This window comes from Symsagittifera roscoffensis, chromosome 3 (genome assembly GCF_963678635.1).
Source record: "Symsagittifera roscoffensis chromosome 3, txSymRosc1.1, whole genome shotgun sequence".
Taxonomy (NCBI): Eukaryota; Metazoa; Xenacoelomorpha; order Acoela; family Convolutidae; genus Symsagittifera; species Symsagittifera roscoffensis.
In genome coordinates, this window is record NC_087064.1 from 10,704,899 (window position 1) to 10,717,849 (window position 12,951).

At 36.1% G+C, this 12,951-nt stretch overlaps 1 protein-coding gene across 5 annotated transcripts in view; it reads left to right on the top strand.

Moving 5' to 3' along the window:
• The window catches only part of LOC134841081 (band 3 anion transport protein-like), an 85,924-nt gene that overhangs the window by 25,255 nt on the left and 47,718 nt on the right, over positions 1-12,951 (top strand). For 4 of the 5 annotated variants that reach the window (XM_063856855.1, XM_063856857.1, XM_063856858.1 and 1 more), the window contains exons 2-5: positions 231-376; positions 9,091-9,433; positions 11,555-11,757; positions 11,910-12,026. In XM_063856855.1, coding sequence (XP_063712925.1) covers positions 314-376; positions 9,091-9,433; positions 11,555-11,757; positions 11,910-12,026 — 726 coding nt within the window. In that variant the 5' untranslated portion in view covers positions 231-313. The remainder of the gene's footprint in view (positions 1-230; positions 377-9,090; positions 9,434-11,554; positions 11,758-11,909; positions 12,027-12,951) is intronic. The other variant, XM_063856856.1, reaches the window with a different exon arrangement.

A 12,951-nucleotide genomic window follows, 5' to 3' on the forward strand; every position in this document is an offset into this window, starting at 1 on the left:
GCGTTTATTCCCAAACCAATCAAATTTTGGCTTGGCTTCTTTCAAAACGCTGAAAAACAACCATTGATTTGTATAGGGGAAGATATTCATGTGACGAGAGAAAAAAGAAAGAGCCATAACAGGCTCTGTCAACTGATTGAAATTCTTGTATAAAACCCCTTCCTAGCTAATTTGCTGCAAGAGCTGTAAAGCTTTGTGATTTTACTTTTCGTCTAGCAATTGATTATTTCAGATAGCTGCATGATTCTGTTGAGTGCGGAGCTTTTTATCTTCTAAGATTAGAGACATCGCAACAAAGCCAATATCGACGAAAATGGGAGAAGTTTTTAATGGCAATGGATCTTCTCATGACACGCCACCCGGAAATTTCATTGAGGTAAGTTACTCATTTATTTACACATACGAGCTTTCAAGGTTTGTTGTATATTACGAAGTTCACTTTTTTCCAACCCATTTCGCAATGAAAGTGCTCATTTTAGTGCAAAGTAATGGCAATTAAAAGCATGTATTCTTCAATTGATCAGTTGCCAATGTTTCTGTAAACGTCCGTCCACTTGAGTACTGGAATGCCCAGGACTGAGGTTCTGTTCCCAAAGAGGGCATTTGTTTTTCAAAACTCATCAATGTTTTTATTTCCTTGCTTTTTTCTCTTTCTTGACCTTAAAAGTTATTTTTCGGCGTTTTTTTGGCTGTACTTATGAAGAATGTGTTAAATTTTTCATTACTGTAGGATAACATCAAACTTAGTGCAGATTGATTGTCGAAAATGCCAGTTTTTCAGCCAATTTAGATATTTTTTTTTTCAAGAATTACAGTCTCTAGCGATAATTTTAACAATAATACCCCTCATTGTTGCGGTAAATTTATTGAATAGATTTTTTTCTCCATATACAAAAAGCCTTTTCAGAGATATGCCTTAAAGCTAAATCTTTTATGTCGCACTAGTTGAAAGAGATTCAAAATTTGCTGCTCTAGGCGTAGTATGTGAAATGCTATTGTGTTCTTGATTGGTGCAATTTCATCATCTCAAATCTGCGCATAATAAATTCTAAAGACCAATATTTCCTGTACAGTTCATCTTCCCACATCTGAGTGCAAAATTAAATTTAAAAAAAATTCGACAAACTAAGAGCCAAAACTATTCAATTTTGTCACACGATTGTAACATTACAATCAGCCCACATCGAATCAATGGAGGTTCGATTCCCAAAGAGGGCATTTGTTTTTCAAAACTCATCAATGCTTTTATTTCCTTGCTTTTTTTCTCTTTCTTGACCTTTTGATGTTACTTTTTGGATATTTATGCAGTATGCCGATGAAATAGCTTGTGTTATAGTACAGGGCGGCCATTCAATAAGCAGAATGGTCTAAGAGCAGAATGGTTGCAAGAGCAGAAAAACAGTAAAATAACAACTCTTATAAGCTAATCGGTAAGTAATTACCAGAAATGTCAATAATACCAAAGCAACGAACATTTTATGTTTAGTTTGAGTAATTTAATCAAGAATTTTTTTGAAAAAATTAATAAAAAAAACTTTATGAAATTAGTCAATTCATGCATAATTTGTTCGTTGTCTTGGTATATTTTGACAATTTTAATAATTTTTTTAATGAATTAGCCCGTATAAACCAATATAAATCAATAATATTCTGTTTTTATGCTCTTAGACCCATTCTACACTTGGAACATTCTGCTTATTGCTCTGCTTCCAGTACATAGCTTGTGTCATAGTATGAACTTCCTTTTTTTTCCAACCTAAGTCGCAAATATTGTTGCGATGCAATTGTTGCGACAAAATGTGTTCAATAAACAAGCTGCTTTCAAATTTGAATGGAGAAAAACACCACATTTCAGCCATATTCCATGTTAGAAAAACAAACACGCCCAATATATTCGGTAGGTTGCGAGTTGAATTTTCTTGTTATCCCAGTGAAAAAGGTTTTATTATCAAGAATGAAGACAGATAATTATTGCATTTAGGAGATAAGGAAGATCCATCCTTTAAGAAAGACTCCAACTGAGGCTCGTCAAGGCTGTTTACAAAAGCAAAATTTATCTGAGAAAGCTAGAAAAAAGTTCGAAACAGATGCTCAACATCAAAACTGACAACTAACGAAAATGAAAGTTCTGATATTTTGGTTGAAAATCCAGGATGGCTTCGTGAGGAAAGTGTGATAAAAGTTAATCTTTCTTGGTAGCTTGTCGAACTAGTAAGATGTTAAAAGATCAGATGGCTCCGAATAACTTCAAAAGGCGAAACTTCAGAAGGCATGACCTAAGGTTGAACCTGCGAACATTAAAAGAAATATTTAACGGAAATAATTTAAATGGTCCTGGAATGCGATTGCTGTAATAAGCGATATTGTATCAAACGCCTCGGTATGCCCGCGATGGTATACAAGTATATGAGGAGAGCAAATGTTCTTTGGTGTTGTTCGCCATGCGTCCCCGCAGTAAAAGAGACTGTTAGTCGTCAAAGTAATAAAAACATTAATGTCCCAGCAATGCAAATGGATGTGGATGAAATAATAAGCTCAGTGAAAACATTAATCACACTTGCGAGAGCAAGTGTCTTGTAATCGCGAACTATACTTTTTTGCAAATCAACCGTAAACAACTTTTTTTGCAAATCTGCGGGAAACCGCTTGTGTTATAGTATGCTTGTGTTATAGTATGAACTTTCTTTTTTTTTCAACCTAAGTCGCAAATATTGTTGCGATGCAGTTCATTTTGATCCAGCTATTAAGTACAACCAATGCTAATGATATTAACACAGACTATTATATTACAAATAGCACTTTAGCTTCAAGGCATCATGGATCTGAAGCGTAGAGGTAGGGAAGGAGACCAGCAGCGAAATAAGAGGGTTCGAACCTTGGCAGGGTCAGATGTTTTCGGATATTTTAAATGAAATTTTTCGTTTACTAGTTAAAATGCGTCCGCTCTATAAATTGAGGCATGTTGGTTGGTAAGTTTCTTTTTTTTTCAAATTGACTGGTACTGTTAATGCGTCGTAATTGGCTTGCGTCACTTAGCAATTATGTAGACTCATAATTGGCGTGCGTCTGTTACGAAATTTTGTAGACTCAAAGTTTTACTCCTTCAGTGTTTCCCAGTAGCGTTATCGGTCATATTTTTGCTTGTGTATGCGAAGTGCAACTTCGCCTTGTGTTGAACATTAAGAACTCTCAGCCTCTTCCCACTTAGTACAAAGGTGACGCGGCTGCCTAAAGTCTCCGTCGGAACTTTTTCAGTATGTGTAAAATCGAAAATCATTCCGGGAAAAATTGAATGGTCGGACTATTTTTGTCTTAAGTTTGGTGGGCTTCGATGATATTCAATATGATTTGATCACGGATTTCGATTCTGTACTGTAAAGAATTTTCTTCTATTTGCAAGTGTTGTTGATACTATCCTGTAATCTGTAAAATTTCTAACTTTGACGTAGTACTTTTTACTTTTTTTTGCTGAAAAGCTTTTTTGGCCCAAACAATTTCGGCTTGTCTTTTTTTGACCAAGTCGAATATTCTTTTTGGGCGAAAAAAGATATTTTTTGTACACTTGCGAGAGCAACTGTCTTGCAATTGGAAACCAGAATTTTTTCCCTTAATCAACTTTTCTGACCAGAAATTGATTTGGTTTTTTCTATTGAACCTTCCCGAAGTTTGGCCTGGAGGTAACGCGGTTGTTTTTGCACCATAAGGTAATAGGGTTGAGTCCCGGTATGACCTAACACTGTCGGCTTCGTTTCCGCTTCGTAAGTTTTGTTCCGTATTAAAATTCAACGACGTTCTAATTTGAAATATTTGTCTAGAATTCTTGTTTGATAAAACAGGTATTATGAGAATGTATGGGATTGGCTTTTCTAATTTTATTTTGAGACGCTTTGGAAAATTGAGTTTATTTTAAAAATACGTTATCGATTTTCTAAAGAAGAATACAATTAAAAGACCGCCTATTGCCCTGCGTGCCTGCTTAATAATCTAGTCTCTTTTTACTTCACCCCACTGTCTACAGCCTTCGAAAAAGGCTGTGGGGGATTTTTGAAAAATATCCGAAAAATGTGGCTCAAGTATTCGGATACTTTCGTTTTTCCAAATTGTAACCGTTAATCGGCTGTAACCTCTCATTCGGTAAACAAAGAATTGTAGTAGACCGGACCTAGCAAAATCCAATTCTTGACCGTTAAAAAGTGGAATTCATCAGAGGTCAGTAATGAGACTGGTTCTGTTCCTGTTATGCAAAAATTCACTGCTCGAAGGTGGCATAATAGTATAATATCTGATACTTTTTTTGCTTGCGGTCGATAAATTTTTTAAAAATGAAATCAGAAATCCTTGTGACTCAATAAACTAGAGACTCAGTGTACTGGAAGATCTCAATGTACCGGAACAATTTTTGACGAAAGCTTTCTAAACTTCAACCTGAACTAATGTTTGAAACTGACGTTAACGACGAAAAAGTAACCTGAATTGCAATCATATCCTATTGGAAAAGAGGAATTGAATGAAGTGCTTGTCGCGAAGATTCCACATCTGAATATAGTCAGAAACTGTGTTTTGAGAAGAACATTGACGCTGAAGTTTTGATTGAAGACAGCTTCAATACTTGCGCGAACTAAAGCAGTTTTCTAAAACCCGTAAGCGAAATGATGCTGAAGACATGTAAGTCGATAATGAGACCCTATCTAGAGTACGTCAAAAATAATGGTACCTATATCTTGAAAACTAGCGGATTATGGTCGAAAACTTACAAGAAGGACTAAACGACTAGTTCACAAACTCGGTGCTAAATAAGAGAATAGATTAAAAGCACCGAAACTCTCTAGCTGAAGCTATCGAAGAAAGGTGGAATGATCGCAATTTTGAAACTTTAACAAGATTATTTGACCGTGTGGCTACTGGAGGTTTATTCAAATAAATGCCTGAAACTAGGTTTAACAACAAAAACTGGTTCGAAAAAAGTTAACCCCAGAAGTCAGAAATCTCTTCGTGCTAGAATTGGAAAAGCATAACAGACGCAATGCTCTCAGATCAGTCGGTGATTAGCTTTAAGATAAGATTTGATTTTAGTTGGCAAGATTATGTGTATGACAGACGAAATTTGTGAAATGATGAAAAATAGTTATCGGAAGGCATCAAAAACTGGTTGTCAAGTTTTACCAGTTCATTAAAATGCTACCACACCATTGAGAAAACTACAAAAATAGTCACATTACCGTTAATGAAACTTCTAAAAAACCAAATTTTAGTTAAATGGAATGCATGTGTTGGAAGTGCTTCAGGTCCAGCTGAAACTCTAGGTCCTTAATGATATACCGTAAATGAAACTTCTTGAATAGCTAAATTGTAGTTCAAATGACATATATGTTAAAAGGCCCCAGGACTATCTGAAGTTATCGGTTCTATTTTTGATGCTTCCAAATCTCATTTAAAAACGTTTTGTAATCATGTTAAACTATCCAATTGTCAGCTTATCATCGGAACCAATTGACGTCGAAAATGGTTGATGGCTTCTGAATATCAGGAGGTCGGTGCCGTATTACTAGAAAGTGAAATAGCAACACTTTACCAGCAACACCTTCAACCCAATAGATCAAATATCAACCCAAATTGTTACTCAAGCTGCACAAAGGCATTAAAAGTAAATAAAGTTTTCTTGCAAGATCTATATGGGACACTTATGTCGAAATTAAAGATAATAACCAATACCAAGTTCAATCATTAAATTCATTCATACCGGACGAAAAACGTCATCTCGTCGCTTTGCCCCCGCAAATGTACATTTTGTGCACACGAAGACTGGAGCGATATCCGAGCGTATCCTCTGGACCGATACAGATCGGTTAGAAACTAAATGAACCAGAGATAGCAAATTAACCAAACAGAAACAAAATATCATCCTGGGCATGAAAATACGACTGTATAGTTCTACCTCACCTAGAGTTGTTACAATCCAGCTTACCTCTTAAGTATAGGACTCAAACTTGCTCAAGTAATGCATTTTTCTTGAATTCATTACCCTTGCGATAAAGGTTGATGTAACCGGGTACTAGACTTTTTCCCGTAAACCACTCAGCAGTACAAGAATTCCAACTCTTACAAGATAAAGTCAAAATCAATCAGCTATCCATCGCATCTAGCGTAGAGGTGAGACATGTGCGTGAGAAGAGAAAGATGTGTCGTTTAAAACCGGCGGAACCTTTTTTGCAATCCAGAATTTTTCTGCTTTTCCGGATTATCGGCCTTTTTTGTCGGCTTAGTTTCTGAGAGAAATTTCAGAAATTTCTTTTTTTAAAAAAAATTTATAAAGCTTAATTTTTTGAGGTAACAATAACAATAATTTAGTGGAATTTTTGATTTATTTTTGAAGTTTTTTTTTTTCGCTTAAAATGTTATTTTTTTGCTCTATTGGCTAATATGCACTAATGCTTTACGCATGCAATTTATGATGCTCGCAGTTAGCAAGCTTTATCAATTCTGAGCCTAGATTTTTTCTTGTGAATAACTTAGCGGTGAACAAGTTAGGGGTGTCATTTTGCATTGCTGGATTAGCAGTATTTAAGACTCTTGGTTCTCAAATCTTAAATTGTCATCTTTTATGTGGTTATTGCATCATCCAAAAATTGTGATCGCACTCCGATAATTTAATAATTACGAACTCAATCTACCGCTTATTCAAGTAATTCACGTGAAAGATTATTCACATCATGATCATGAATACCTTCGGGGAGGGCGTTTGTTACGGAGACCAGAGGGGTTAGGGCTTGGTATTACAATTACTGGTTAGGTCTAAAAATCCGGTTTTGCTTCTATCAAAGCTAGTTTCACCGCGGGCCTACTAAGTGTTCCTAACGCGGTTTTGATTACGCATGAGCGCGCAATGCCATCACGACTGGTTAACATTTCAACAACCTAACCCAGAGGCCATATGCCTCGTGGAGTAAAGTCTTCAAGGATCCATGCGAGGTCATGTTTTTCTATGGTTTCCTCTTTTTGGTTCCACTTGGTTCGTTTGGCGAGGGTTGGAGCGTATTCTTTCAGTAGTCGCTTCCAGAAGCTGTGTAGTCGGTCCTTGGTTAGCTTCCAGGATTTGTTGCTTAGTTTGTTGGTATTTGTTTAGTCGTAGAATGAAACTACGGAGCGTAAATGAATGGCCTCCCAAGAAGGAAATGGTTAGGTGTAAGTGGTCATTAAAGTCATGGGTCAATAGTTTTGAGTTGATGAGGCCTTCGCATTCTAGTACAATAGTGAAAAAAGATCCCTGTAATGTCTGTCCAATCCTAGATTTAATAGATGATCGAAACGAGACGTTCCCACAAGCAGCACAAGTTTCCTTAGCGTATAATTTTTTGAGGGGTTAACAAAAGCTTATTAAAAATTTTACGTTCTTTTAAATGAAAACAGCGGGGTAAATCCGGATCTATTACGTTTTTTTTTCCGTTTTTTTTTCATGAAAAATCAGGTCCGGCAAGTAATTATCTTAATAGGCCAAGAAATATACGACCACAATTAAGTGTAAAGAAAACCCTATTTGAAATTTTCTTCAATTCCGAGCAATTAAACCGAACGGGCAGGCGTATATTATGACAATAGTTTTTTATATATGCCGTTAAAACTTACTTTCACTCAATTAAACTCTCCAAAATTATTTTCGTAGTTTCTTATTGCGCCTTCTTGCGAATGAAAAATGCTGATTTTTTCTTTTCGTTTTTCAAGGAATTGTCGAACGTACCTAGTTGGCTATTGCTAATGATTATGCCGAAGTTGAAGGCTTTGGATCGGGTCCTCTCATCACACCACGAATTAGAAACTTAGTTTGAAGATTTTTTTTCTTGCTTAGAGGAGATTTATTTTCAACGTACTGCTTGTGTGTGGATAAAGAAAAAACCTTTTTTTCCGGAATTACGATTTGCTATGCCTAAAACGTTTTTTCTTGTAAAATTTTGTTTTTGTTTACATTTACCTTCAATTGGAGGAGAAATTATCAAAGTTAATTAATTCATCGTGACAATCGACATCTTTAACAGTAAAGTGTTTCTTCTGGAGCATTCCTTCGACTGACCATCTTCTCTACGAAATCTACGCGAGGCCCAACTGCTTCATCTGCTGCAGTTTTTCAAGCTAAATTTAATGTTAATTTACTTTTTTTAGTTCTAATTCGTAAGTAAATTTTTTGGCTATAGTTTTTCATCGAAAACATTTATTGTACTATGCGTCTCATTGCTAGATTTGTATCGCCTCTTCATCACCAAAGATTATATGAGATAAAAAGTCATAGGTTTTATCAAAATAGCACCCTGCTAAGGTTTCATCAGCTTATTTGCTTGTTGTTTCTTTCGATTTACTCTGAGCTAGACTCAAAAAAAGTATGCGATGATGAGCAAAAAGTGAATAGTTTTTTGTCGAAAATCTCACAAGATTACTATGAGAATTTTTTTTTAGTTGAAAGTTTTTTTTCTGATGAAAATTTGATTGCTTGATGTTTGTTTAAACAGTCGGCTGTCTGTCAGACTTTGATCTTAGCCGCTAACAAAAACTTGCTCCATCGTCATTTGTTCTTAACGAGCTCTTGCGAAGAAGCCGTTGTCCATAGTTTTTAGATGAGACTTGAGCTCTCTTTTTTGAAGAAGCTCAGCTGTGTTCAAAAATCTCTATCTATGTAAGTCCTAAAGCAGAGCTTTGAAATTTTTATTATATGAAGATTTTACAATTAGAGTACTTGCTTACAGTGTTTGATAAATGACTGGAAAGGGACTGATTATGATTTTAAAAATTGAAGCTAGTTATAGAAAGAAATGAAGCTCTAAAACAACCTTAAGACCCTATTTTGGAAGTTTCTGCGATTCTGCAAATTTTTGAAAAAAACGCCAATATGACTGTTGTTATATATCAAGATGTGATTTGCCATGCACCGAAGATGTGTTTTGGATTCTAGTTGCAAATGTCTTTGCAAAATTCCTAGTGAAAAATGAATCTATTCAATTGTAATTAAAGACATCTATTTTCAAATATTTACTAGACTTCCTCCTCATTGTTTGATATTATCACAAACATAAGTCTCTTGAGTTGACTGCATGATCATTTTAGAATCCACTCAGTGAAATCCGCGACAGAAAACCGGCGTCCATTAGCACCTTAGCAACAGACACTCCAGACCCGTTGAAGAGTTCCACGCCAACTGCTGATGTAACAAAACTGCCCAAATTTTCTTCGGACATAACGAAGTCTTTCGCTGAAACTCCAATAGATCATTCAGTGTTGAATAAAGGGGATGGAAGTCCTCGTAGCAAAGACGTTGACGCGATGACAGATTTGCTAATGGGATCCCGAGAACCTGCAGCATCTTTGTCTCTATCGGAGGAGATGTCGGCGAATGTGGCCATTCCGACACCAACCGAGAGTTTCGCAATCAACAGAGAAGATATCGAAGGTACATGGAATTGTTTTCCCATTTCTTACATGAACTTAGCAATATTATGCTTAATTTTGCATCCAGAAAGCATTGATTCGGTAGATTAATCTTTTTAACCTTGCGATAACAAGGGTATGCAATTGGGTATTAGACTTTTTCCCGTAAACAGTTTTGTCCACAGGACTGATTGGACTCATAGAACTGGTGATACTTTGGCTCTAATCATTTCAAAGTTTGTACTATCTATTGCACGCTTAGCTTGGTGGTAACGAATGCCTGGGAAAAGGTCCTGGGTTCGAATCTGACCAGGACCCGTTTTTGTTTCAAACGGTAATTGTTCCGGTTCAAAAAATGTCGGCTTAGTTACCACATCTCAGAATTGTTTATTTTAGATATAAAGAATTTTAACTGCAGTTGTTTTGAGCATTTTAAAAATCCGGCCGAATCAAAATTTTTGCTTTTCACAGGTTGTAATTTAACCAGCTCGATTTGTTAAAATTTCACTTTTTTCCATTTTTTTCATCTTTTTTTTTCGGCTAAATAAATTTAGGCCTAATTAATATCGACTTAGTGGCCTCTTTTAGCGTCCTTACGTCCGGAAACAGTTTTTGTGCGCGTGTGTGCTCTGACGGGAAAAGGGGCTTTTATGAGTTTAAAATTTTTTGATTTTCTTTTCGGCATGAAGAGTTTATGCTCAGGTTTTTTCGGCTTGGTTACCGCTGGGTAATTATCGTTTCAAATTCAATCAACCATCCGGTGCATCTGGCGTAGAGGTAAAGCAACTGCTTGAAATGGCAAAAATTTGCTGTTCGAATTCGGTCGGGCCCTTTTTTGCTAACTTGTGCTCTATCGGATTATCATTCCTCTGTTTATTTTTGTCCGCTTAGTTCCCGTAGCTCGATGGTTCAGCTTTATTCCAAGCTGCTGTAACCCCTATGCTTCAGACGACAAAGCACGAGAGTTCGATTTCAGTTGAGACTTGCTTTTCTTGCAAATAGAAAATTTTGGCTAATTAAAAGTGGTCACGTGTTTGGTGGCATATTTGCTATAATTACGATCTGTAACATTGGAATTTTTATATCATCTGTTTTCCGCTTTGTATATGGCCAGTGTACGTGGTTTATTAAGCGTCCGTGGCTGAGTGGTTAGTGCGTGAGACTCATTTTTTCTAGCAGATCGAATCCGAAACAGTAGCCGAGTTTTTACAAATTCGAGGCTCCTTTCTACTTTTTCTTTTTGCACTTTACAGAGCTGCTTTTTTGTCGTGTTATCGCTGTTTGTTGCGAAGCGAAGCTTCGCCTCTGTGTTTAATTTTCAATTGTCTTGCTTCTTGGCATATTTTCTTGAAAGGAATCTATATTTAAGACAAAGGGATTCAAATTTTTGACAGATTTTTTACGGTTTTATTTTGTATGTGCTGTACCACAAGTGATGCGAAGCTTCGCTTCGCCTCTTCTTTTTAAAAAATTGATCATTGTTGGTATAAATCTGAACTAATTTTAAAAAGCTCAAAATTCCTGAAACTCGCCCGTTCGTTTTCAAAAAGAAAACTTAATAACTCAACTGTTGCTGCCTCTACTAACTGCGCCGCATCCCATAAAGACGCTCACGCATCACTAGAACTGATAATTGGCTAAATTGGCTAAATGGTCAGCAGACATCCAGCTGAGCTCATGAAGCATCAGCCAGTGAACAAGCACAAGTGTGGTTTTCGAAACGCCGACGACGCTTCAAAAACTATATACAACTATTAAAATGTTTCAAAATTTACAGGTGCTCCAAGCTTGTCAAATCCTCACTCTATCCATGTTTTTAGGTTTGAAAAATCAACAAAAAAAAACGAATTTAATTTATTCTTCATTGTTCATATAATTAATTCACGATTTCGTGGGCAACGCGTTGCAAATCTGAATTAGAATTTAATCGAAATCTTTCGTTGGGAGATGGCTTTTAAGAAGTTGGGAGGTTGCTGCCATTTTAAGGTCATTAGAGATTGCTGTCATTTGAAGATTTCTGTTATTGGGAGATTGCTATCAAGTTGGGAGATTGCTGTCAGGATGGAATATTGCTGTCATAATGGGAGATTGCTATTAAGAAGTTGTACACTTTCTGTTGGTAATTTTAATTATAATTTTTCAGGTCATAAGAACAGTCTGTTTCACAGTCATCTTCCACTACAATCAGCTCACAAGAAGCGAAGAAGCTCCTCGTCTGCCAAAGCTACCTCAGGGACTAGTAAAGGAGTCAATAGAATGAAGAAACGTTCATTACAGCAAGCATCTCCAAATAGTGACCTTCCGGATTCGGCACGCAGAAGTCAAGATGATGATGACTCTGTAAAGGCAGGCTGCTCAGACTCGTTATTTTTGGTCGCTTATTATTTACAAGGTCACTTTTCCTCGAAAGTGCTGATTGTCTGAAAGGAATTTTATATTTTTTTTCTGAGCCAAAAATGCTAGCTCACTTTTTTCCGATTTGAGCAGCCTGTGTTAAGGTGTCATATGGGAGATCAAGTAGTGTGCCAGCCACATCTTCTTTGGGCGACACTCCGCGAGTAGTTCAGTTCGCAACTGAAAGTGTACTGAAACCGATATCAGAAGAGAATGTGAAGGTAACAGTTTATCAACTACCAATGGACACACCATTGTTCAACTAATTGGATGCTACAGTGCTGATTTAAATTAACCGGACAAAACGCGCTAAACTTGAAATTTAAAACGCGTTTTTCTCAAATTGGGTTGAGTTTAGGTGAAAACTCATGAAGACAAATTTTAGCAGAATTAATATGGTGTAATTTGTTTTGCGAAATTCGGGCCCAAAATTTTACCCCAAAAATGGGTCATTTTGGCTTTTCTTAGTTAATAAAAAATTACGCCAAAAATACCCAGTCGATCACAGACATAATTATATCAAAAAGACATAGCCCTCACGTAGACCAACAAATTTTTAAAAAAATTTAGATTCTCCAAAAATAAACTCGCAAACCGTTTAAAAATTGTAATTAAACAAAAAGTCGGTGTTTCATATTTATATAGTTAAAACTACCTTTTTTGTCTATCAAACAAAAATAAATTAACTTATACAATATTTTGGAGAATATATCCTTAAATGTTTGTTGCACTAAGTGAGAGGCTCACTTTGATATAATTATGTCTGTGATCGACTGGGTATTTTTGGCGTAATTTTTGATTAACTAAGAAAAGCCAAAATGACCCATTTTTGGGGTAAAATTTTGGGCCCGAATTTCGCAAAACAAATTACACCATATTAATTCTGCTAAAATTTTAAGCAGTTTTGTTTTCATGAGTTTTCACCTAAACTCACCCAATTTGAGAAAAACGCGTTTTAAATCTCAAGTTTTGTCAGGTTAATTTAAATCAGCTTTATATACGACATTTTAAGTACGTTTGTTGGTCAAAAGTTGAGACGTACATAGATTTGCTTGTAGAAGTTTGAATTATGCTAAAAGGTTTTTAGTCAGTGCTGAAAGTAAAAGCATAATATCAATGGATTGGGGAGACTTCTGAAAAGCGATG